Source organism: Macaca nemestrina, chromosome 4, assembly GCF_043159975.1.
Source record: "Macaca nemestrina isolate mMacNem1 chromosome 4, mMacNem.hap1, whole genome shotgun sequence".
In the NCBI taxonomy this organism is placed as follows: Eukaryota; Metazoa; Chordata; class Mammalia; order Primates; family Cercopithecidae; genus Macaca; species Macaca nemestrina.
The window spans coordinates 183,262,672-183,290,648 of NC_092128.1; the positions used below are offsets into that span (position 1 = coordinate 183,262,672).

Consider the following 27,977-nt stretch of genomic DNA (forward strand, 5'->3'; position numbering starts at 1 on the left):
CTCCTAGGAAAGGTAGCATCTGAAGGTATTCTAATCCCCTAATCTTTCCCAGCAGATCAGGGATTCACTACAGGGTAGACTTTCAATGAGGCAGTCATAAACTATGTGAGAGGAGATGAATTATCTACACCATAGAGTAAATACTTGGAAATTCCTGGTAAGGCTAATCTCTTCAGCCTTGCAAAATCCAGAATTCTTAATTTTGAGACATAAATGTGAGCCTACATGTTATAAGTAGATAGGAACTCCAGCTACCACATATGATAGACTGAGAAGATGGTTAGGGCCTAAGTTAGCAAGGGGCTTAGAAGCATGTTACAATGATCTGAGCCAAGCTGAAGATCACTTTGGCCTTAAAATAACCAAGGAGGAAGGGAAAATGTCAAGACACAAGAAGCAGCCAGAGATGGAATTAACCACAGTGTTTCTGGAAAATCACTGCTTTTAATTTTCTAGCCTTACTTTCTGTAGAAAGATTTACACATGAAGAAGCACCAGACTACCAGCATAAAGCCAACTGTTAAACATACTGGCTTGGTGTCCAGCTCTGCTATTTCCTATTGGGCAATTTTGTGCAAAGTATAAAATGGCTCTTGGTCTCAATTTTCTTATCTGAAAATTGGAGATAATTATGGAACTCATTTTTAAGGACTGTTAAAAAGATCGAACAAATTAAGATTAGAAAAGTTCTCAGAACTGTGGAGATACTGCTATAAGAGTGCTGGTTAATTTAGTAAATGCAGGTATGTTTGGCTTTGACTTTTTTTTTTTTTTTTTTTGAGACGGAGTCTCACTCTGTTGTCTAGGCTGGAGTGCATTGGTGTGATCTCCACTCACTGCAACTTCTGCCTCCCAGGTTCAAGCAATTCTCTGCCTCAGCCTCCTGAGTAGCTGGGATTACAGGCGCCTGCCACCACACCCAGCTATTTTTTTTGTATTTTTAGTAGAGACGGAGTTTTATCATCTTGGCCAGGCTGGTCTTGAACTCCTGACCTCCTGATCCACCCGCCTCGGCCTCTCAAAGTGCTGGGATTACAGGCGTGAGCCACTGCACATGGCCCGACATATTCTTAATGAGCAAAGTTCCCAACTTGCAAATGAAATAAATAATTTGCACAGCCAATGGGTCTCTGAGATATTGTTTAACTAATAAGCAATGTTACTTCATGTAGAATACTTCATGGTATTTGGAGACAAAATGTAATTAAGAAAATGAAAATATATTTAAAATAAGATAATAAGGAATGACTGTCTCTAGGGGAGTAAATTATCTCTAAGAAATATGGTAGAGATTATATAAAGCTAAGTTTTCTAGTAAAAGTAACCAATCAACCTCAAGAGTAGGTGACAAAGTTGAAGACATTGTGCCAAAATTATTCTCCCCAGGTGGAAGGGAAATCTGCAGCCATCCACATTCTATGCTCCATTTGGCTCAAGTTCTGCCAAGAGCAAGAAATTGCTCATCAATGGACAGGGTAGAAAATCTCTTGCATTCCCTCTGGTAGCATGTCTAATTATAATTGATCCATTACCCCTCCCAGTTTGATTCTAATCCAACAAAATGTTCCTTAAAATCTCATCAAAGAAGTTTATATGAGAAACAACTATTGAAATATTGTAAGCATAAGGCAGTTACAGATGAAAATGTTCCCTAAATTACTAGAATAATTACCCTATATCATTGAAAACTGTTTCTGACCCTGGAGTAGCCAGGGGATTTCCCATGTGCACCTCTTTCCTCATAGACTGGAATTCTCTCTTCAGATACCCCAGTGATTTACAGTCACATGAAGACCTAAGAAAGAAGCTTCTGCAGTCAGTGAACTTCTTAATTTTTACAGCAAAGAGAATAATTAATAGCTCAGATATTTGATGTTTGGCTGATAGACCATGCAACTTGAGACCACCTTGAGGAAAATGCTATATTTTACTAAGTGCATGAATAAGCCAAATCGTATACATTTTCTTCAAATTTTGACAGAAGACTGTCATGAATTTAAATATTCAATCCCTAAGTGATTTCTTATCATGTACCAGTGAATATGTAGGTCCCTTTCATGAAAATGAACTTGTGAGTTACAATAAGAATTCTAAGACTGGGAACATCCATGTACTTACACCAAGAAGAACTGAGGCCATACTCCTCAGATCCGACACCTTAAGAGTATGCTTGGCAGTGGTTTGTAGTTCTCCTTGAAGAGGTCCTTTACATCCCTTGTAAGTTGGATTCCTAGGTATTTTATTCTCTTTGAAGCAATTGTGAATGGAAGTTCATTCATGATTTGGCTCTCTGTTTGTCTGTTACTGGTGTATAAGAATGCTTGTGATTTTTGCACATTAATTTTGTATCCTGAGACTTTGCTGAAGTTGCTTATCAGCTTAAGGAGATTTTGGGCTGAGACAATGGGATTTTCTAAATATACAATCATGTCATCTGCAAAAAGGGACAATTTGACTTCTTCTTTTCCTAACTGAATACCCTTGATTTCTTTCTCTTGCCTGATTGCCCTAGCCAGAACTTCCAACACTATGTTGAATAGGAGTGGTGAGAGAGGGCATCCCTGTCTTGTGCCAGTTTTCAAAGGGAATTTTTCCAGTTTTTGCCCATTCAGTATGATATTGGCTGTGGGTTTGTCATAAATAGCTCTTATTATTTTGAGGTACGTTCCATCAATACCAAATTTATTGAGCGTTTTTAGCATGAAGGGCTGTTGAATTTTGTCAAAAGCCTTTTCTGCATCTATTGAGATAATCATGTGGTTCTTGTCTTTGGTTCTGTTTATATGCTGGATTATGTTTATTGATTTGCGAAAGTTGAACCAGCCTTGCATCCCAGGGATGAAGCCCACTTGATCATGGTGGATAAGCTTTTTGATGTGCTGCTGAATCCGGTTTGCCAGTATTTTATTGAGGATTTTTGCATCGATGTTCATCAGGGATATTGGTCTAAAATTCTCTTTTTTTGTTGTGTCTCTGCCAGGCTTTGGTATCAGGATGATGTTGGCCTCATAAAATGAGTTAGGGAGGATTCCCTCTTTTTCTATTGATTGGAAGAGTTTCAGAAGGAATGGTACCAGCCATCCCATTACGGGATATATACCCAAAGGATTATAAATCATGCTGCTATAAAGACACATGCACACATATGTTTATTGCGGCACTATTCACAATAGCAAAGACTTGGAATCAACCCAAATGTCCATCAGTGACAGACTGGATTAAGAAAATGTGGCACAGGCTGGGCGCGGTGGCTCAAGCCCGTAATCCTAGCACTTTGGGAGGCCGAGACGGGCGGATCACGAGGTCAGGAGATCGAGACCATCCTGGCTAACACGGTGAAACCCCGTCTCTACTAAAAATACAAAAAATTAGCCGGGCGAGGTGGCGGGCGCCTGTAGTCCCAGCTACACGGGAGGCTGAGGCAGGAGAATGGCGTAAACCTGGGAGGCGGAGCTTGCAGTGAGCTGAGATCCGGCCACTGCACTCCAGCCCGGGCGACAGAGCGAGACTCCGTCTCAACAAAAAAAAAAAAAAAAAAAAAAAAAAAAAAAAAAAAATGTGGCACATATACACCATGGAATACTATGCAGCCATAAAAAAGGATGAGTTTGTGTCCTTTGTAGGGACATGGATGCAGCTGGAAACCATCATTCTTAGCAAACTATCACAAGAACAGAAAACCAAACACCGCATGTTCTTACTCGTAGGTGGGAACTGAACAATGAGATCACTTGACTCGGGAAGGGGAACATCACACACGGGGGCCTATCATGGGGGGGGGGGGAGGGATTGCATTGGGAGTTATACCTGATGTAAATGACGAGTTGATGGGTGCTGACGAGTTGATGGGTGTAGCACAGCAACAGGGCACAAGTATACATATGTAACAAACCTGCACGTTATGCACATGTACCCTAGAACTTAAAGTATAATAATAAAAAATAATTAAAAAAAAAAAAGAGTATGCTTGGGTTGAGTTCTGCCTGGCAAAATTAGAGGTGATGGATTCCTGGGAAAAGTTGTAATAAGTTTCTAAACAAATTTCTTTGCCTGCCCAGAGCCTAATGGGAAGACAACAGGCATACAGTCCCTTGGGGATTGCCATCACTTTGAGACAGCTGCATCACCAGCTAAGAATAAAATTCCAGGGCAGGGGAGTGTCTGAATGAGGACCCAGTGTTTAACATGTAATTAATGACATCATCCTCGTATGCTCTAAGCACTGGGAATGACCATTATCCCTAGGGACAACAGAGTTACCAATTTTTTAAAGTAAGCAGCAGTTTATTTTATTTAAAGTAGAGATTTTTTTAAAAGAAATTATTAATATTTGACCCACATATTTTTTTTCTACAAAATGGCAGCCTAAGAAATTGTCCTAAAGGAATCAGGAGCCCCCCCAGGAGTCACTCAGTAATAAAAGTGAGCATTTCCTGAGGACTCAGTGGGTTTCAAGTACTCCTAGTTCCATCCTTTGACCCCTCCCAGAATTGCCCTCAAGACAATTCTTATTTTACTTGCTTATTAAAGAGAGAGTCCTCTACTATGGCCCTCTCCTGCTTCTCAGGGTGTTGTCTTCAATCTTCTCCACATCTTACTCAACAAACCTCCTGAGCTATTTCACCCACTCCCATAATGATGATTGCCTTCATCTTCTCTTGGTGTGTAGAGCACCATATCCCCCCATCATTAACTTATATCACACGTACCTCTAACTCAAGTTTCCAAAATGGTACCTGTTTCTGTCCACCATCCATTAAGGTCCTCAAGCAAGAAAAATGGAATTTCCTTTCATATCCTCTTATTTCTTTTTTTTTTTTTTTTATCAGATACTGATAATTATTTCTTGAAAATGTAGCTTCAAATTCTCTTCGTCTCCACTGCCACACCCCAGTCATAGTGAGTAGTCTGGTTATGTGGGAAAGGGGCACAGCCCCTCTGTCCACCCGGTTTCAGCACCTCTGGGTGGACAGCTCCACCTCCACACACTTTGCCAGGACACTGCACTAAGGGGATGGGTCCCTCTCTTTGCTGTCTCAGGCCTTCTCAGAAGTCATGAGCCTTTACCCACCTTACTGGTGCAACCCTGACATGTGAAAAACAATTGTCCATCACTGAGGGACAGGAGTCAGGGTATAAATTCTCTGCCTCACTTTCCTCCGATCCAGTGGGGGCAATTATGAGGCCTGCTCTATGCCTACGCTTCTCAAATATTAGAGGGCATCAGAATCACCTGAAGAGCTGATTAAACCACACATTGCTGAACCCTGTCTCCACTGATTCTGACTCAGTAGGTCTGGGGTGGAATCCAGGATTTTGCCTTTCTAATGAGCTCCCAGGTGATGCTGAGGCTGCTGGTACAGAGATCACACTTCAAGAACCACTGTTCTATGTGATTCCTTAGAGGGCTCCCAGTAGGAATGAGCTCCAGTTGCCCATAGCAGCAACCAGCTCATTAAAGTAACTTTTATTGATTTTTTTTCTTCCTTTCTGATCTCATTCTTTCCATTCTGGGATCCAGGAATGACATCCCAAATAAATAACCTGCCAGCCAATTCTGTACCTCACATTCTACTTTCAAGGGAACCCAACCTAGGACAAGGCCCATATGTCTCTTATTTAGATTTCTCAGCCCCCTAACTGGTCTACCTGCCACCAACTGTCCCACTTGAATTCATTCTTCACACAGCAACCTAAAGGATCTAAGACACAAATTGGATGATGTGACTTCCTTGCTTCAAAGCATCCCATATTCCCATGGCCCTTTGGTATAATCCGGACTCTTGGGATATTTTAAAGGATTTTTATGACTTGAGCCCTTGGTCTCCAGTTGCATTCTGTGACATTCTCCTCTTGCAGACTTTGCCCCAACCATTCTAAAACCCTGTCTATTATCCAGTCCCCAAGACCGATGTTGCTACTGAGTCTTCACACAGACTTCTTCATATCTTTGTTTAACAAGTTCCCAATTACTATTTGCATCTTAGCTTAGCGCTCACTTAGGCACATTTTTTTTCTGATGCTGTGGATAAGATTAAGTGCTTCTTTGAGCCCTTAATCACTTACCATAACCTTTACTACACTCATTTGGTATTTCTGTTTAATAGTCTGTCTCCCACACTACGCTGTGCACGCTATGAGAACAAGAACCATTCATTTCTCATAGACCATGGTATGCCCAGCCCACAGCACAGATCTGGAGTACAGAAAGCACTCTGTAACTACGTGTTGAAAGGACACATGAATAAATGAATGTTATTACTTCAGTTTTATAGACTAGGGAAATGGAGCATGGCTAAGTTAATAACTCAGATCAGGGTGACCCCCAAAGCCCGAGGTCTTTGAGAAGAGTGGACCCAACGGAAGTGCCATCTGAGGGACAGCAGAAGACAGCCTCATAGGAGGACTCTGGCCAACAAGATACAAAGCCTGAGATGGAAGGATTGAAGCCTTTGGGACTGCTGCCATTTGGGCCAAAACTTATGATAGAACAAAAACACCACCAGTACTCTATAGTGTCTGGGTGTATAATTCCCCAAAGTTGTTGGTTTCCTTTTTTAAAGATGATATTTTGATTTCCTTTTATTAGTATAACACATTATTTGGTATATTGTGGTGAGCCTGCTTGCCAATATAGTTGGTTTTCCAATAGAGCATGACATGGTTTGGTGGTGTCCTCACCCAAATCTCATCTTGAATTGTAGCTCCCACAATTCCTTCATATTGCGGGAGGGATACAGTGGGAGGTAATTTAACCATGGGGGGCGGATCTTTCCCATGCTGTTCTTGTGATAGTGAATAAGTCTCATGAGATCTGATGGTTTTATAAAGGGGATTTCCCCTGCACAAGCTCTCTCTTGCCTGCCACCATGTAAGACGTGCCTTTCACCTCCCAGCCACGTGGAACTGTGAGTCCATTAATCCTCTTTTTCTTTACAAATTAGCCAGTCTTGGGGTATGTCTTTATCAACAGCATAAAAATGGACTAATACAGAGCGGTTTTTCTGGTGGGGAGGAGGAGTAATTAAAGAGATGAATAGGTTCAGCTACATAATTATATCACATCTCCAAGAGGCAATATGGCTAACTTTGCCAACACTGCTGTGAATCATAATTCCATGCACATAACCAGCACTCCTGTCTCTCCAAAAAGAACAATTTGATATATATTCCAAAATACCAATATCTTGTCATGGGATCCACATAGGCTGAGAGTATCTGAAGTTTCAAATAGGTTTCTTTGAGGAAGTTTATTCCTGGTGTTGCCTAAAATGAGGGTTGTTTAAAATATAGAGGTCTTTGGCTTGATCTGTTTATTTTGTGTGTGTTGGAGGGGGGATTACTTCTGTTGTTGCTTTATTTTTAAATAAAGAATACTATGGTTATAATAAGACAGGCATTTTTCTAGTTTTAAATGTAGTCCAGCATCTTACGTGTGGAAGCCATGGCTTCTAAGTTGCTATATATTTCCAAAGAATTAATTTAGGTTTCCCTAGCTGTAAACGTGGGCAGAAATTCAGTTTTAATGAATGCCATTTGGTGGAGGTGGGAGGGAGTGCATGGATAAATACTGCCATTCTCTACTCGGTGACATTTAGTTGAGATGGGACTTGGCCAAAGTCTAGGTAAGATTTAATTTACGACACTGAAAATTAAATCGATGTTTTCCCATCATTCTGAGAATAGATGGCCTGGCCCCTGCTTATCCTCTCTGCCTTAAACTTTCTGTCCTCTCTTACTGAACAGGAAGCACCTTGGGCCTCTTGCTGTGCTGTGAACACACAAAACTCACTCCACACTCTGTCTTCAGACTTGTTGGTCTCTCTGCTTAAAACTCGCTTCCTACAATTCCCTGGGTCGTATGCCTTCACTTCAGTCAAGTCTCTGCCCAAAGATCTCTCCAGAAAGCCTTCCCCTGCCCAGCCTACCTAAAACACTATTTTCATCCCCATCTTTCTCAATCCATGTACCACATGTTTATTTTTCATAGTCCTTGTAGATAACTGACATTGTTTGTTCATTATCTCTTCCCTTCACTAGAATTTGAGCCTTATGGGGCAGAGACTTGGTGTCTTTATTTTAATCACCATGGTATCCTCGACACTCAAAATAATACCGATTATAAAACAGATATTTAAGAAATATTTTGGGTAAGGATGAATGAATGAATGAAGTAAAATCATAGCATGAGAATTCTATCAAAAATTGGATCAACAGATGACAATAAAATAGAAACCTTCTATAATTTTCATTTTTCCTGTCAACTGACAGTCAACTACTATTTTAGCCAATGTGTTTGTTTCTCTATGTGGCAGTTCACCATTAAAAGTCAGAAACCATGGACTCATCAGAAGATATAAAAAAGGGTGAGAAAATGAACCTCCTTTGGAATCACAAATAGGAACTCTTGTGTTCGTACTTTCCTGTGAGTGGTGCAAAGACCACAACAGGAAGCAAAGGGCAGAAGTGCTCTGTCATGAAGCCTAATGCTTTATTTCTAACAGCTTCATCAATGCTAAGGTCACTCCACTGAGCAGGATATCAGGGAAACCATCAGTCCACTGTCATAAGAGCTACGAGATTTGGCTCTTATTGACTCATACATAACAGCTAAGAGATTTTTGCTTTTGGGATTTTGTTTTTGTTTTCTTATATTTTCCTCAAGACAACAGCTAATTTATTTTAGATCAAGTCTTTACAAATCTTCCTAGTAACCCAGACTACCAAACAATGTGCTAAGTTTTACAATCATCCCAGGTCAAACTTTTCTTCTGCAGCTTCTTCACATCACTTAGCCTTTATAGAAAAGAAGAGTGTTAGGGCCTTGCCCTGGATCAAGCTTTAACTTAAGGGAATGTGGTGGCTGGTTTTTATTTTATCTTCCACACCATTTAAACGTTCTCCATATTAGCAATGAGGTTGTTTCACTTTACCATTTGTGTGTTCACTGGAGTAGCATTTTTCATTTCCTTCAAGAACTTTTCCTTTGTGTTTACAATGTGACTAACAGTTTGGCATAGGAAGCCTAGCTTTCAGCCTATCTTGGCTTTCAAATGCCTTCCTCACCGAATGTAATCATTTCTAGCTTTTGATTTAAAGTGAGAGATGTGTAATGACTCTCCCTTTCACTCTAACACTGGAGACCATTTCATTTCAATATTGTTATGTCTTAGGAAATAGGGAAGTTAAGAAATGGAGACTGGGAAATGGTTGGCTGGTAGAGTGGTCAGAACACACCCAACATTTATTGATTAAGTTTGCCATCTCATATGGCTACTAAACAATTATAATAGTAACATTGTAACAGTAACACTAGGGATTACTGATTACTAATCACCGTAACAGACATAACAATAATAAAAGTTTGAAATGTGGTAAGAATTACCAAAATGTGACATACAGACACGAAGTGAGCACATACTGTTGGAACAAATGGTCCCCAAAGACTTGCTCGATGCAGGATTGCCACGAACCTTCAATTTGTAAAAAATGCAGTATCTGGGAAGCGCAATAAAGCAAAGTGTGGCTGGGCATGGTGGCTCACTCCTGTAATCTCAGCACTTTCAGAGGTCGAATGGAGTGCATCACCTGAGGCCAGGAGTTCAAGACCAGCCTGGCCAATATGGTGAAACCTTATCTCTACTAAAAATACAAAAATTAGCTGGGCGTGGTGGCACATGCCTGTAATCCCAGCTATTCAGGAAGCTGAGGCAGGAGAATTGCTTGAACTCAGGAGGCCGATGTTGCAGTGAGTGAAGATCGGCCCATTGCACTCCAGCCTGGGTGACAAAGTGAGATCCGTCTCAAAAAAGAAAAAGAAAAGTGCAATAAAATGAGGTGTGCCTGTGTTTACTGAATGCAGTACATTGTGGATATGCTGTGCTGTTGGGGGTCTGGATTTTGTTGTCTTCCTTTTTAGTGTCAAATGTTGTACGTGCACACAATTAACTTACTAGTGGAGAAGTTATATCTTGTCAAGAATCTTCTTAGGTCTTTCAGGGCTGGCCTAGAGTAACCCTTATTCTGGGGCTAGATTAGTTCTACTCCTAGTGGGTGGCCTTTCTGAGATTTCAACTGAATTCCCCTATTCTGGCTAGTTAGAACTCCAGCATTCCCAAGCAGTGTGCAACTTCTGCTAGCACCCTTTGCATGTGAAGAACAGTATTCAGCTGAAACTGCAAAGGAGCCCTGTACAGATTTCTAGAGATCTTTCTTTGAATAGCTCCCTAATCTCCAGTAGTTTGTCCTTCAATACCCAGTAATCATCTCAGTATCTTTCAATTTCTCTCTCTGTTTTCTCCACCTGCCAAGATCACTGTGATCTATTTGGGCTCTGCACTCCCTTGTCATGTGCACAAAGTACCCCAAGCAGCCATCTGGGGTGAATTTGGAGCTCACTGCATGAATTTGTTTATGCATATCAGTCCAATTTATAGTTAGTTTGCAGTAGGAGGATAAATGTGTTACCTGTTACTCCGTGATGGTCCCATTAGATAATTTTTGTTTTTCTACTTCTTTGACCCAAAACATTCCTCCTCCCTATAATTTTCAGTCATTTCTGTTGGTGCTACCTACTGGAGCTTCACACCATGGTTATTATACTACTTTGAACATACTACTGCACTGGTACAAAGAATTCTGGTTGCATTCACTAACTCAAGGACTTTGACCCTGTAATAACCTCCTTTTTATCTTGCCACATATTTTTTTCCCCTCTACTGGCTCATTCTCATAAGCATATAAGCATGCTGTAAAGTATCCAGTCTTAAAAATAACTCCTGCCCTTGCCCCATGTCCATTTCCAACTTTGTCTCCATTTTACTGCCTCCTGTGATGGCAAAATTCCTAAAAATATAAAAATAGTTGTGTTTTCTGAGTTCCTGCACATTGGCCTTCTTTCTTTTCTGAAGCTCCTCTAATCAGGCCCTTGCTGCAATGACACCAGGTCATAAACAATAGCCATCAAGGTCATAAACAATATCCATCTTCCTAAACTAGTGACCAACTCTTGGTTTTCCTCTTTGTCTACTTTCAGCAGGATTCAATACTGTTTAATATCCTCTTTCTCAATTTAGTTCCGATTTTGCTTCCAGAGTGTCACAGTCCACTAGATTTTCTCCTCCTTTACAAGCTGCTCCTTTTCCCTCTTCGTCTCTTCTGCTGATTCTTCCTCCTCTTATTCCAGGGCCTTAAATGTTGGAGTGCTCTAGTGACTGCTAGGACAGGTGCTTCTTCCATATCATTGACCATCATTCCCCTTGTCAAAACCATTCTTCATCATTTCTTCTCTGCTTCTGCTAAAGACACTTTCGTTCACCTTGTTATTAGGCAAAGCATGATTCCACTAAAGGTTCTTTTTTATCCCATTTGCAACATTCACTCCACAAGCATGTTTTGTTTGCTTTACCACCAAAATAGATTGTGAATTCCACTGCTTCTCATAACCTTAACATTACCATCTTCATCCAAGGCATTTTTATCTTGCCTGAAAGTCTGAAATAGCCTGTTAACTACTCTTCTTGCTTTCTAGCCCAGTCCATTCTTCAGACAGCTACTAGTGTGATAACTAAAAAGATAAATCAGGCCAGGGTGCTGCGGTGGTTACAGTCAACAGTGCCAAATCTTTAATCTAGAAAAAAAAATCCACACTTCTAAAATGGCTGCATGTTCTAATGACTCAGGGGGCTGGGACTGAGACTTGGCTACATATTAGAATAAACTTGGTGGATTTTACAAATTGTTGATGCCTGGGTTCCACCTCCAAAGATGGTTCTTTAATTGGTGGGAGCTTCATCCTGAACATCAGGGCCTTTTTAGAGCTTCTTATGCAATCTGAATGTACAAGAAAGTTTCAGAATCACTAACTAGTGATTTTTGGGAAAAAAAGAACAATTCCCCAGAGATCTGGAAGATGGATTTACCCCTAAAGATTATGATTTAATTGGTGTAGTTTGGGACCAAAAAATGCGCATCAGTGTTTTCTTAAATCTCCCAGGAAATTCTACAGAACTGTCTGGATTGAGAACCACAGTCCCACACCACCTTGTCCCTGTCTGTTTCTCCAGTCACACTGACCTGTTTGTGAAGCACATTTTCTTCCTCTAGGCTGCATTATCTCACTGGTGATTTAATATTAATTTAACTAAATCTTATTTAACATATTTGAAGAACAACCACATGGAGACATTAATCATGTCATGATCAGCTACATTATCCCAAATAGCTAGGCTCAGTTTCAGCTCATCTGACCTTTGTCTTGGTTAAAAACTTCTGGTTGCCTTTTCTGCAAGGGCAAGTGGTACAAAAAGCATCCCTGCACATTTTTATCTGACATTTCAGATTCCTGACCTGGATCCTTCAGAACAGATTACATAGAAAGTAGGCTGATGTACTATTTTGCCCTTCACAAACCCAAGAGTCAACTCTGCTTATAAGAAAACACTTGGGAAACAGATACTACCTTGGCTCCCTTTTTTTATTTATCTTTCAAATTTTGGGGAAAAATCAAGTATCCTAATTCTTCCACTCCAAAGAGGAAGGTGGAAATGAGAAAAATGTCATGAGGATGTTAAGTTTGTGTCTAATTGAATATATATTTTCTAAATTACTCACCTGGGGCATTTTTTTTTTCCGGAAATACAAAGTTAGCTTCTTCCTATGACTTCTAAGTCTGTGTCACTTCCTTTTGCTGGCAAGTAGATAAAAAGTGTATTTCTCCCCAGTCGGAAAGGCAGAAGAGTTATCAAGGGGACAAGGATTAAGGACTGAGGAAGGACATGAGAATCTCCTGTTCAAGAAAGAGCTATCTCCACTCTCTGGGAAATTACAGAAATCCTCCCACTCCTAACAACTACTCTGAGACCACAATTTGGGGATTTTTAAAATGCAAATAATCATTGTTAATATAAATCTTTAACTTCATACAGTTACTTTTGCAATATTGTAATGGTAGATTAATGTATAGTACTCTTGGAGAATCTTAAAAATCACAGAATGTCTGTGTTTGATACACATTAGAGAACACTAGCAGCTTATTTCATAGATGAAGAGTGTGAGCCTTAATGGGAATTTGGTGACTTGAATAGAAGTTCAAAATAAGACTGATGTTTACAGTTTAGATGTAATGAGATTACTGCCAATGTTTTCTGAATGTTAGCCTATGCTATTTTAATTCTTTTGAATAAATACGACCATACTCTGCTTAATTTTAAAATGTTGCAATGGCTTTCCAAAACAATGATATATTTAATGCTAAATAGAATAGATGGGCAAAGAAAACCACATTTCTAAAACTCAAACAAACATTATGAAAAGCTATTTTATGGCTCTTTGGAAAAACTTTGATATATAGCTTTGACACATATTTTTAAAAAGCCATTTATTGAAATAAGAAATATTATTAAAATATGATATGAATACAATAAAGCAAAAGCTCATCAACGTTAGTCCTCAAAACTCATTGGGTTAGCATACGGAAGCCTTAGTTCATGAGTTAAACCTTATGGCTCCCACCTTCTTAGCTATTAATTATTTAAAACATATTTTAAGTAAATAAAGCCTTATCTTGGAGTTTAGGGGAATTCATGGCTGTGTTCCAGAGTTGTATTTTTTTAGTGAAACAAGACTGAATTTCAAAGTTCTAGTTATTTTCACAATATTTCAAGCCACATCATCCTAAACCATTGTTAAATCAACTCTATGGATGCCACGTGGCTCACGTTCCTCTGCTTACCTCTCACAATCAACTGGCTTTGGTGCTCCACGGCGGCGGCCTCATTCCGGGCGATGCAGGTGTAATTCCCATTGTGCATCAGGGAGAGATTGGAAATCCTCAAGGAGCTTGTGAAGTCAATATTGTCAATGGTCACCCCAAGGCTCCCAGGGATTGGCCGGCCATCCTTCTGCCAAGTGATGGTGATGGGTAAGTCCCCTGAGACCACGACACACGGGATGAAGACCCGCTGCCCAATGGAGAATCTTGGAAACTCAAAGGGTTGTATGAAAGGTGGAACTGCAAGAAAAAAGAAAGTAACAGAGGGAAGATAATAACCAACCATGCTTATTCTACATTTCTTTTCCTTTAACCCTGTACATGGCACTGAAGGAGTAGTACAGACAATCATAGATACAGCATAGAAATACAGGAAGTGTAGCCAATTTGAAATTATGCTTCTATTATTTGAATTTTCTCATCATTTTAAATAAAAAGCGTCGTTCAATTTGTACTTCAGCAAGTTACTTAACCTAATTTTGTTCAACAGACTTTTTTAAATTTAATAATTATTTTTGAATGAAAATATTTCAGACTATATTCTGTAGTGTAAATAGTGCGAAAGGGGGATTTAGGTTTGCTTTTCCTTCAAAGCCTTTTAAAATGATGTATACAAGAGGAGGTTTCTTTCCTGCTTTGTGACTATGACGCTGCAATTACTGTTGCCCCTTCTAATTGTTTCCTGCCTTGTAAATAGGAATATTCTAAACCCACTGAAGAAGCAGAGATTCCAATTTTGGCTGGATGTGGTGGCTCACACCTGTAATCCCAGCACTTTGGGAGGCCGAGGCAGGAGGAACACTTGAGGCTAGGAGTTCAAGACCAGCCTGGGTAACATAACGGGACCCCCATCTCTACAAAATTTTTTAAAAAATTAGCCATCTGTGGTGGTGTGCACCTCTAGTCCTAGCTACTGAGGAGGCCAAGGCATGAGGATCCCTCGAGCCCAGGAGTTCGAGGCTGCAGTAAGCTATGAGGGCACCACTGCACTCCAGCCTGGGTGACTCCAGCCTGTCTCTAAAAAACTAAAAACTAAAAAATAAAAGTAAAATAAATATTCCAATTTTATCGTTAAAGTTCTTTTTTATGTCCAACTAATAACAACCATTAACTATAAATTCTTATTTCATATTAGAAAAACTACATCTTTACCTTGCGTCTCTTAGTTTTTCACACTTTATGTGTGAAACTTTTAATTATGAACTGGTCCATGGCAGGTTATTTGAGTTGATATGTTGCTAAGGAGGTCAGGTTATAGCCTTCAGCCTGGCCTACCACGGACACTGCAGGCAAACTCAGCCTGGAAAGCTCTTTCCTGATTCAGTTTTGCTGAGTGACGCCTATTTGTCCATCTTGCCTCAGGAACTCTCTTCCTCGGTGCCCTCCTAGATGATGTCATAGGGTATTAGCATTCTGAAATACTTAAAATGGAGTCAGATGAACCACATTTGAACCCTATCTGTTACTTGTTAGTTACAGATCATGAGCAAAGTAACATGCTCTTTCATCAGCCTAAAAGATTAGTTATTTATTGCCTTACTTTGCAAATGGGAAGAGTGATACTCAAAGATGTTACGTTGCCCTTTCGATCTCAGAACTAGTTAACTGTTATCGGAGGGCTTAAATCATGTCAATATGGCTAATATCAGAGGCTGTAATGTAAGCCTTTTTTCGTGTTTTTGCATACATTCTTTGAAAGAAAAAGGTTTATTTGTATGCAGGGGCATGGAAATGACTAAGAGTACAAACTAAGATGATTAATCATGTGATAATCTAATATAAACCAATTATTATACTAGGAGTTTTTGCTAATGAAGTTGTTAAAGGTGTCTGCAGTTTATTCAACAATTGTAAGTCCATTTCTACTATCAGCTTAAGGAAGAGGTAAGGGATCTGGCTGATAAATTTTAATAGAAAACCATTCACTTATTTGTTCATTCAATCAAGTCATGTTTATTGAGCACCTGGGATGTGTGTGGCAGCAGTGAATGTGCTGGGCACACAGCAATGAGCATAACCCATCAGCCTCTGCCAGTGGAGCTTCCATACATAGCCATAGGCAGCAGACAGCAAGGAAATGCAGCCATGGCGCTTCTCTTATTTTGTATTATCACTATGACTGCTGTCTGCTTTCAAAAGCAGTTGGGAGTTAGAACTCAAAATTTCAAATACAGCCAGAGGTAGAAGAACTAGGTGGCTCAAGTTAGGTCTTACTAGGGGAATTAATTTTTTTAAATGGCCAAAGGTACCAACAAGCATATTCAACATCAATCCTGCTGTGGATTCTCAATGTAAAGTTAGAGCTTTGGGATTGAAAAGGGCTGATCTGATGCTAAGAGAAAAGGTCTCAGGATGAGGTTCTATCCAGTGCTGGAGGAGAGAATCGGGTCAGATTAAGGTGTGAATGTTCTCAGTTGGAATGTGTTGGAGAAAATGTCATGTTGTACCAAAGGTGCTTGTATTTCTTTAAATCTTGCCCCCAAGTGGCATAAATGTTCACTACACATGTAAATATTATTAATACTAAATTGCCATACTTTATTAAAGAAAATAATGACATTTCCTCCCCTTTGATTTCTTGGACACAAAAACCTTGTTGTCAGCATATTCAGACAAACCTTGGCTTGGTGCTTGCCATCTGAATAATAGACAATTTTTCTAAGATAAAACTTTGGAGCCAGACTAGTTTGGTTTAAGATCAGCTACGCTGCTTACTATAGTTACTGAACCCTCTCAGGGTCTCAGCTTCCTTATTTATGAAATAGAGTGCTGCCTTGAGTTCTGAATGAATTAACACAGTAATTCACAAACTTGGTCATACATCTGAATCAGTTTCTTAGCATTTGTTCTATTTCACAAGGCTTTAAGATGAGGAAAAAACAGGTAAGTTGAAAGGTTATTGGTCTAATTTTCTCTATCAGTCACAACAGGGAGAAGGAATACATAAGGATTTACTTTCTCCAATCAAGAAAGAAAGGTATGACGTAGCATATTTTTAAATCTAGTTATTTAATAAGAAAGCCAGGCATGGTGGCTCATGCCTGCAATCCCAGCACTTTGGGAGGCTCAGGCGGGCAAATTACCTGAGGTCAGGAGTTCATGAGCAGCCTGGCCAACACGGCAAAACCTTGTCTGTACTAAAAATACAAAAAAATTAGCTGGGCATGGTGGTGCGCACCTGTAGTCCCAGCTGCTAGGGAGGCGAGGCAGGAGAATTGCTTGAACCCGGGAGGCAGAGGTTGCAGTGAGCCGAGGTCATGTCACTGCACTCCAGCATGGGAGATAGAGGGAAACCCTGTCTCAAAAAATAAATAAATAAAAAAGGAAAACACGATACATGTAGGTTGTAAATAGTTGTAAAGTAGTAGAATGTCCCTTTAGAACGTAAGAGAGTTATAGAATACAGGAAATGTATGTGCATACAATTTTTCAAGAACAGAAGTAACAGGTAGCTATAGAAGAATCAGCATTAAAACCAAAACGAAAACCAAAACCCTATGCTTTCTATATTCAAAATATTTGTAATTCATCAATTTATGGTATTTAAGGAATATTTTTATCATTACTTTAGTACAAAGCAACGGGGCTGAAAATCAGGAAGTACACTTCCACAGCACTGCAAAACCAGTGTCAGAAAGCTAATGCACTAAATCTCATTATTCCAAGGATAATCCTTTGCTTTGAACATCTTATTTTAAATCATTACAACACTCTCAGTTATCTCATATCTTGGCCTAAATCAGATTCTAGGAGTTCAGGCATATTGAAGAGGGCTTAGTAAGAAGCCACAATTGGCAAGCAAAAGGAGGAGAGTGAGAAGCTAAAAGTAAATTATAAAGAACAGACACAAAAATGCAACACACACTGTAGCTGGATGACATTTTGTTTGGAAGCGCATTGCCCTTAGTAGTCAGCTTTTTTGTAACTAATATAAAATTGTAATAATTAATATTCCAAATTATAAGTCATGGTTAACATATTAAATAAAAAAGTTACATTTAAAATATTTTAAAATATATCTACAAAAAAAAAAAGTCCTTTCCAAAAGGTTTAAAATAAAAATCAAAGAAAAGTTTAGAGGGAAAAGTCCTTTTCCCAGAAGAATGTCAAAATTAGGTTTGCTATGTGTTGTTCTGCTTGCCACATTATGTAAGGACACATTAAGTCAATATGCACATTACATCATTGTTAATGTAAATTAAATCACAAGACCTATTTGTCAATCATGTTAATTCTTTCTTCACTGCTTAAGTTGCCTTGCTTGCATCAGCTGTGAGTTGCAAGTCTGCTGCATACAAATGCAAACAATTTTTAAAGCATCTGAAGTCTTATATTTTACATTCTTAAGACATAAAATCGATGGCACAAAGTAACCCCAGTGATTAGAAAACTTTTGTCATGATTTTGGGAAAGCTGAACCTCCTATTTGAGACACACTGATTACTGGATTAACGATATTGCCTAAATAAGGTAAATTATCTGAATCTTCTTGATGGTGAAAGCTTATATATCATAGGAGCAGAAATCCTGAATATGACATGCACCGCTTTTGACATACCCTTTTTACAAGAAGTATGTAAATATCTGATAAAGGTCATTTATTACCAGGCTTGTGTATTTCACTCTAACATAACGGCGGGGGTCCTTTTTCTAGGCAGCTCAGATCATTGAATACTGTCAACTGTCAATTTTGACTCTTATTCTATCTAAACCCTTAACAAGAATATCAGATCAGACTAATATATTTCTGTGTCTTGTCTCTTAAAATTAATTGTATATTCTTTTTCATGGGGGAAAATATTTTGATTTCTCCTAGAGGAATATACTATATTGATAAAATCATGGGTGGGGCGCTCATCAATTTTGGGTGATAAGCAGTGTTATCTTCATCCAGTTTCTTTAACTCTGTGATTCTATCTCTTCATGTGTAACAAGGTGATCATGAAACGCAGTTCATTACCAGCTTGCATTGAACTGGACAGTAAGTAGCTTTTCTGCACGGCCATAGGGCTATTCACTGTACATTTCAGTGCAAGCTGTGACTCCAAAACGACGAGGCTGTGAGCAGGCGGGATTTTCTAGTCCAGGATATGCCTTCATGATCTCCTCACCCATAAGACTGGTTATTTGGTCCATTCCGATACTTTATATCATTCAGCTTTCCTAAATTTTAGATTACCCACCCAGTCTGATATAGTTCTCCACAATGTACACACAACACAAGTAAACGGTTCCTCTACTCACTCTTGTTCAAAACTCTTGTATGGAATTTATCACATTTATGACTCAAGTGAGTATAGTGATTTGTGGACACACCCATTTCCTTAAATAGAGCGACCCAGGAGGGCAGGAGATGTATCAAGTTTATCATTTTTATTTCCCACAACTAGTGGGATAAATAGTGCCTTGTTCTTCCTTTTATTTCTTTTCTTCTCTTTTCTTTTTTTAAACGAAGTTTTCACTCTTCCTGCCTAGGCGGGAGTGCAGTGGCATGATCTCACCTCACTGCAATCTCTGCCTCCCGGGTTCAAGTGATTCTCCTGCCTCAGCCTCCCAAGTAGCTGGGATTACAGGCACATGCCACCATGCTCAGCTAATTTTTTTTTGTATTTTTAGTAGAGACAGGGTTTCACCATGTTGGCCAGGCTAGTCTCGAACTCCTGACCTCAGGTGATCCACCTGCCTCGGCCTCCCAAAATGCTGGGATTATAGGTGTGAGCCACCGAGCCCGGCCGCCTTGTTCATTTTGATTGAATAATGTTTTTTAGAAAAAAAACTTTCAGAGGTGATGATGAACGTATGTTTACACTCTGAACTTTAGACAATCCTGAAGTCATTAAGAATGACTTAGAAAAGAGGATTGGGCAGACACATCCAGGAATTAACAATGATGACATGGCAGGAACAAGAGAGAAGCTCCTCTTCATAGTCTTATTAGCCTAGGGGGCAAGGACTTCTTCTTCTTCTTTTTTAATACTTTAAGTTCTAGGGTACATGTGCACAACGTGCAGGCTTCTAACTACTGCACCAACTCTCCCCTCTGCCGGCAGGGCCAGCTTGAGTCAATATCTGGCCTCGTTTATTTAGGTATGGTCCTTGTGCCAACTCTGAATTGCTATGGGAGTTGGTTTCCCTGAGATCAGTGACTTCCAACCAGTAGCAGCCAGAGATGCACCTAGCTCACCATGACTTAGACTGCTGGTCCTGTGACCTGCACCTGTTTTAGCAGGAAGGGCAGGAGGCCAAGATGCAGAGACATATGATGAGCGCGTAATAAGATATTGCTGGAGCCGGTGGGTGCTAAAAGAAACCAGAGGCTGCATGGGTCACATCAACTTACATTCCACTAGTTTCCCTTAGCCTCTCACTCCAAGCTCCCCGGGGGGTTCAATATGAGCTGATACTAACTGACATTGACGTAGGCAAAAAAGGCAAGAGTGAGCCAGCAGGGAATTCTTTGGCCCTGACTTCTGGGTGGGAAGGACAGGGAAGGACAAGGCATTGTCCTTGCAGTGTGGTGGAGATGACTTTTAGGATCTATCTTTAAGATTTCCTTAAAGAACTGTGTCTTGGGCATATTTGTAACAGCCCAAATCATAAAAAACTTTAAAAAATGTTTCAGGTATATATTTTTCTCTAGACATAGATTTGAAATACCGCATTTGAATTTCTGTGGATCAATGAAGTAGGAGTTTTGGGTGTATTTTGATACATTTACATCTTTTGAATTATTTAAGGAGTACTGAAATGAGAAGTATACTCATTTAGGGGAGGAGTTATAAGTAAAACCAGTAGACCAAAGTTTGCTCTGGCCACATTCTCCATTTTAAGAAAACATGTTCCCCATGGACAGAAAAAAATAGCTGGACCCAATCATCCACGTCTTCCTTATTTTCAGAAAGTGCAGGGTCACTGAACCTGCTGTGACTTGGAGAAAACAAACAAGAAAGGCTAAATAATGTTCATGCGTGTGTATATGTCACATTTTCTTTATCCATTCATCTACCAGTGGAAACTTAGGGTGTTTCCATGTCTTGGCTGTTGTGAATAGTGCTGCAGTGAATGTGGGAGTGCAGGTACCCCCTGAACATACTGATTTCATTTCCTTTGGATATATACCCACTAGTGGAATTACTGGATCATATGATTTTTTTTTAGGAAACTTCCTATTGTTTCTCATCATGGCTATACCAATTTACATTCCCACCAACAGTGTACAGGGTTCCATTTTCTCCATACAGCCTTGCCAACACTTGTTATCTTTTGACTTTTTGACCACATAGCCATACTAAGAACTAAATCATGCAGGCCAAGTTTCACAATTCTCACTCAGGGTGGGCACCAAGAGATTAAAGGTGGTACCAATACCCCATGGAATATTTTGCATCCATAGAAAGGAATGAGATCATGGCTTGCAGGGACATGGATGGAGCTGGAAGCCATTATCCTCCACAAACTAATGCAGGAAGAGGAAACCAAACACTGCATTTTCTCACTTATAAGCGGGAGCTGAACAATGAGAACACATGGACACAGGGAGAGGAAGAACACACAATGGGGCCTGCCTGTGAAAGCATGGGTAGGGGGAGGGAGAGTATCAGGAAAAATAGCTAATGCATGCTGGGCTTAATACCCAGGTGATGAATGAAATGAAATCACCTTAATACATAGGTGATGGGTTGACAGGTGCAGCATACCACCATGGCACACATTTACCTATGCAACAAACTTGTACACCGTGCACATGTATCTTGGAACTGAGAATTAAATGAAATAAAATAGAAGAACATTATGTCTGCTATAGTTACTGCTGTGATGAAAATCTTTCCTCATATTATATTGTAATTTTTAACAATGGATTGAATTATTTTATTTCCTGGTATTATTTCATAATGCATATGGTTCTTCCCATGTAGAATTATTCTTTATTTTACACAATAAAGATTCTAATATGGAAAATGCAGTATTAGTTTTGTTCAATTATTAGAACTACATATTTTTATAGTAAATGTGATTTGAAATTATTTCTAAGTTAATTAAATGGGCAAGTAATATATTCTCTAAAATAATCAATTTTGTCACTGTGTTAGTCTGTTTTCACGCTGTGGATAAAGACATACCCAAGACTGGGCCATTTACAAAAGAAAGAGTTTAATTGGACTTACAGTTCCACATGGCTTGGGGTGCCTCACAATCATGGTGGGAAGCAAGGAGAAGCAAGTCCCATCTTACATGGATGGCAGCAGGCAAAGAGAGAATGACGGAGACGCAAAAGCAGAATCCCCCGATAAAACGATCAGATCTCATAAGACTTACTCACTACCATGAGAACAGTATAGGGGAAACTGCCCCCATGATTCAATTATCTCCGACCAGGTCCCTCTCACAACACGTGGGAATTATGGGAGTAAAATTCAAGATGAGATTTGGGTGAAGACACAGCCAAACCCTATCAGTCACCATCTCTGTTCGTTTATGTGTATTTACTTTAAATGTCTAAAACATAGACAAGTACCCTATAAGAGTTTATGAGAATTCATAGACCCCATGGCAAAAGTTAATGAGGGTGGATATCACATTCACTTGAAGAATCATACCACACATGACAAAATTGGATTATGAAATTGAAAACCGTAAATAAATAGTTCAACAATTCAGATGGAAAGGAATGTCTCTTACTAAACATACACTAATGGAACAATTGTTCCTCAGTGTCCTGACCTGGCCTTGTTCTTCCTTCTCTCTCCCTGATGGTCTCAGCACCTCCTTGGCCCCAGCTGTCAGCTCAATGCCATTGACTCCTCATCTAAGTTTTCAAACAAAAACTTCTTCTCAAGATTCATGCCTGCTTGTTCAATAGTATGCCCATATCTTCATGATGTCTCAGAAGCATCTCAAATCCCAAACCACACATAGCAAGTTTCCCTTTAAGCTTCTTCAATTCTCTGTTCTTAGCAGTGATAGCAAAATCTTCTGGTTGCAAGAAGCTTCGAATAATAAAAGTGTTCCTAGTTGTGCGTTTCTTTTCGTGTCCAGCTGCTGAGAGTGGGCTGCTATGTATTGTCTACTCCAATTCTCAACATGTCTTGTGTGTGGTTTCTCTTTTTCCAAACACAGTACTATCACCTTTTTAATTACAACTCTCAATTGTGTCCTAACTGGTCATTCTTTTTTTCTTTTTTTAATCTTTCTACATTGTGTTATATCTTACACACCCCAACCAGATTAATGTTTCTAAAACATTGCTGCGAGCATTTCCCTCTGCTCCGCCACCTTTAGGATCCAGTAGGATGTGCTAACTCTCCAAGGCCTGGTCCTCTCTGTGCAGATGCAGACCTTCGCTTACTGGGAGTATCCTTTGTGTCAGCCATATGGGCTCTTTCATGTGAGCAGCTGCACCTGACTCATCTCTGTCCCCATGCCCTGTCTGAGCCCCATTCTCACTCCGATCATCTTATAATGGCAAAACTACACTAAATTGTTCCCTGTGTTTGGAAACCGCTTCAGGCTCTTGACCCTTTTGAGATTCAACTCAGCCTTTCTTGGACATTTTTTTTGGCTCCTTAAGACTTCTCAGCCTACCCTATGCCCAGAATTGGCTAAATGTCCACTTCCTCTGCTCCGAAAACACATACTGCATAATCTCTGATGGTATTGTGTTGATGTCCGCATTTCTCTTCTTTGTCTCCCTGCTGTTCTCCTGCGCCAGGTGTCATGGCTGCTGCTTCGAACTCTCTGCTGCCCCTCACCCAGGACATTTGCTGCTTCCCGCCATGTGTTGCCATCATTTGTCTGTGGGGTCTCCCACAGACCCCAATACCTTGCTGGCAGTGACCATCCTATTATTACTTGATCTTATTAACAGCAGATGCACAAGTATTACCTGAACAAATTTTAAAAACATCTTAGGACTCACAAAACTAAAGAGATTTTTTGAGGTGAAATTTGTTCTGATGACAAAGGTCCAGTTGAGCTATGAACTACACCACAATACACTATGACATACTGTAACATTTCTCATTTCTAATTTGAAATATTAGACTCATGTCATTATAGAAAGTGGGAGCAATTTTTTTTTTTTTTTGAGACAGAATTGGTTCAAGCAATTCTCTTGCCTTGGACTCCTGAGTAGCTGGGACTACAGGTGCCCGCCACCACACCTGGCTAAGTTTTGTATTTTTGGTAGAGACAAGATTTCACCATGTTGGCCAGGCTGGTCTCAAACTCCTAACCTTAGTTGATCCACCCACCTCGGCCTCCCAAAGTGCTGGGATTACAGGCGTGAGCTACCGTACCCAGCCAGTGGGAGCAATTTAATGAAAAAAAGTATTTGGGAAAAGGTGTTTAAGATGCACATCTATAGCCATTTGACATCTACGTAAGTGGGAGGAGTTGCACTGACCAGATTGCTTTCAAGAAAGGACATGTTACCACCAATTCAGGGGGTGATGTCATTTGGAAGTTATTGGCCACCTCAGAGATTGTCTCAGCTGCAGAGGCCCACTTCACCCAAGGACAGGCTCTTTTTGGAGTGTCCTCAATCCAGTGACTGATTGAGGAGCAATTCTGCCCAAACTCAGGACAATCCTGAAGGACTGTTCTTGCTCCAGAGTTCACTGTCATTCGCCTGCATCCCAGCTCACTCTTTCTTGACCCAGTCCTTCTTCCTGTCCTTCCCTCCTTGGGTATTGGTCATAAGGTACTCCCTGATAAACATCCTGCACACTAGCATCTATCTCAGAGTCGGCTTCTTGAAGAACCCAACCACAACTGTTTGTTTCATCTACAGCAAAAATGCATGCACCATTAATGACAAAATCAGGTCTGTGTGTGACACTGCCTCCATATACTTCAATCATCCATTCATATTACTTTAACTCATCTGAGACTGTGACTAGAACAGAATTAGTGCTGAGTTCTCTTTCAATTATACCCCTCTATACATGATGAACAATATCTTGTTATTTTCCCTCAGAGAAAGCAAAAGATAGAAGAATAAAAAAGAAGCAAGGGAAAAAGTTAAAAAGATTAATTTTAAAATAGTTGCTCACAAACTTAAAAACATAAGCTGTGTTTGTTTGGTTGTTTTTGCTCATTCAGCTGGCCCAAGTTCAGCTAGTGTTCTGAGCAAAAATTCAGTTGTTATCTCTAATATTTGGAATATATCGGGGATAAGAGTAGCTAACTTTTCTACTATGATTTTAACAAAGTAGTTCTTCTACAGGATGCTTATTTTAGACTGCTAGATTGTGAAAAGAGGTAAAGAGTCATAAATATAACAACATAAAGAGTAAGGGGGCTGGGTGCAGTGGCTCACGCCTATAATCCCAGCACTTTGGGAGGCTGAGGTGGGAAGATCGCCTGAGGTCAGGAATTTGAGACCAGCCTGGCCAACACAGCGAAACCCCATCTCTGCTAAAAATACAAAAATTAGCTGGGCATGGTGGCTCACCCCTGTAATCCCAGTTACTTGGGAGGCTGAGGTGGGAGAATTGCTTGAACCCAGGAAGCAGAGGTTGCAGTGAGCTGAGATTATGCCATTACATTCCAGCCTGGGCAACAACAGCAAAACTCTGTCTTAAAAAAATAAAAATAAAAAGGAGAGAGAGAGAGAGAGAAGGAAATAAAAGGAAGGCAAATAACTTTTTTCCTAAAAATTGTTTAAAATTATTAAGTCCAAGTGAGAAAAAAGAAAAAAACCAAAATGTTTTAGGAACAAGAAAAAGACATCCCAAGGCATAAAGTAGCATTATAATGAAGACAAACACAAAAGATGCAAGTTGGATACCAAAAAGGCAAAAATAAACTACTTGAAATTTGGGGGTGTAAAAGAGTAAAACAAGCTCTGAGAAGCATGGCAGTGTCTCCTTCCAAAGGACTTTCTAGAAAAATGGATGCCCTGCAATATTGTCAACCAGATACCTGAAGGGGAATGTGGTGGAAAGAACTGGATAATTTCTTGGGGTCATTTTAGTCTTGAGTCATATGAAATGTCTCTTTAAACTTATTTTTATGGAGTGTATTGTAAAGTCATAATCATATTATGTTGAGATAGTTTCTTTAAAAGATTAAAATGACCAAGAACTTAAAAACTCATGACAATTTCTATACGTAAACAACTGGAGTCACCATGGTCCAAGGAGGATGATAGGTTATGTTTCCCCTGGTTGAGAGCAATAATAGCTTCATACAGGAGACTGTAATAAAACTGTGTTACTTTTCTGCATCTTTCATATGAAAAGAAAAGCCATTTGAATCATCATGGCATCAAGGAAATGAAACATATCTCATGTTTTACTTATTCAGTTAGAGGAAAGTATCATCTAGATGAGGTGCAATTATTTCATTTTTGTTTATATGGACTTTTGATGGAAGTAAAGCCATGTGACCCCAACCAGAGGTGATGACAACCAGGCTTAACAACAGAGGTAACCAAGATTCATAAAATCACTGGTATTCATTTTAAAACTTAGCTTATTTTTCCAATAGTTTCTTTATGAGGATTGTTAGTAATAGCAGATTATTTACTTGAGAAGTATTTTTCATGACTTTGGCTTAGAAAAGGTCATTGCTCTTGAGAAGGTTGGTTATTAATAATAACTGACTTGAAGAGGCCGCATTTTTTTAGTAAAGTGCGGAAATATGTTACAGTGAGACAAGGGTATAAAAAGGTAGTAAATACATTTCACAGAATGAAGACTGCCTCTGACAACACCATCATGGTATCTTGGTAGATGGAGAGAAGAAGAAAACATGGGTCACTTAATAAATATTGAGATAACTGACTCAATATAGATAGAAAATAAATTGGACCCCACCTTAATTATATCTGTGAACCTCAGTGGGGGTTGAGGGCCTAAATGCAAACAGTAAAAATATAGACATAAAACAAATACAGAAAAAAATAGGAACGCATCTTCATGAGCTCGTAAATTTCTTAAACAAGGTCCAAATGAAGACAAGGGCAAAGTTAGGAGACAAGAACACACAATGGGTCTTTTCAGTAAATGGTGTTGGGAAAACTAGATATCCACAAGCAGAAAAATGGAATTAGGTCATTATCTCTAATTTATGGTGTCTCTAATGCCATATACACAATTAAACTCAAACTGGATTAAAGACTTAATGGAAGGGCCTAAACTATGAAATTAGTAGGAGAAAACATAGGAGAAAATCTCCCTAACATTGCTTTAGGCAATGACTTTTGGTTATTACCCCAAAAGCATGGACAACAAATACAAAAATAGAACAATGGGATTACATCAAACTAAAAAAACTTCTGCACGGCAAAGGAAATCAATCACCAGAGTGAATGAAGTGACAACCTATATATAGAAGGAGAGAATATATTTGCAAACCATACATCCGATGAAAGGTTACTATCCAAAATATATGAAGGATTCAAACAATGCAATAGCAAGAAAACAATCTGATTTGAAAATAGGCAAATTCAATGAAGCTATTAAAAAACGGGCAATGAACCTGAATAAACATTTCTCAAAAGAAGACGTACAAATGGCTAACAGGTATATTAAAAAATGCTCAACATCACTAGTTATCAGGGAAATGCAAACTAAAAAACCAAAATGAGGTATCATCTCACACATGTTAGAATGGCTATTATCAAAAACATGAAAAAAACAAGCATTGGTGAGCATATGGAGAAAAGAGAAGCTTTGTACTGCATTGATAGAAAAGGAAGTTACTATACTCACTATAGAAAACAATATGGAGCTTCCTCAAAAAAATTAAAAATAGAACCACCATATTTTCTAGCAATGCCATTACTGGGTATATATGAAAAGGATATGAAATCAGTATGTTGAAGAGATCTACACTTCCATGTTCATTGTGGCATTGTTTACAATAGCCAAGATATGGAATCAAGTGGCTAACTGGTCACCAGCAGATGAATGGATTAAAAAATATGTGGTATACATATACAATGGTTACCAAAAAAAGGGATGAGTTAAAATAAAATAACTGTAATCCCAGCACTTTGGGAGGCCAAGGCGGGCAGATCACGAGGTCAAGAGATTGAGACCATCCTGGTCAACATGGTGAAACCTCATCTCTACTAAAAATACACAAATTAGCTATGGGTAGTGGTGCATGCCTGTAGTCCCAGCTACTCAGGAGGCTGAGGCAGGAGAATTGCTTGAACCCAGGAGGCAGAGGATGCAGTGAGCCGAGATCGCGCCACTAC

The 27,977-nt window shown here is 39.5% G+C and overlaps 1 protein-coding gene across 4 annotated transcripts in view; it reads right to left on the reverse strand.

The window, feature by feature from the left end:
• Positions 1-27,977, reverse strand: part of LOC105472931 (DS cell adhesion molecule) — an 818,273-nt gene that overhangs the window by 268,594 nt on the left and 521,702 nt on the right. For all 4 annotated transcript variants that reach the window (XM_071095740.1, XM_071095738.1, XM_071095737.1 and 1 more), the window contains exon 9: positions 13,733-14,011. In XM_071095740.1, coding sequence (XP_070951841.1) covers positions 13,733-14,011 — 279 coding nt within the window. The remainder of the gene's footprint in view (positions 1-13,732; positions 14,012-27,977) is intronic.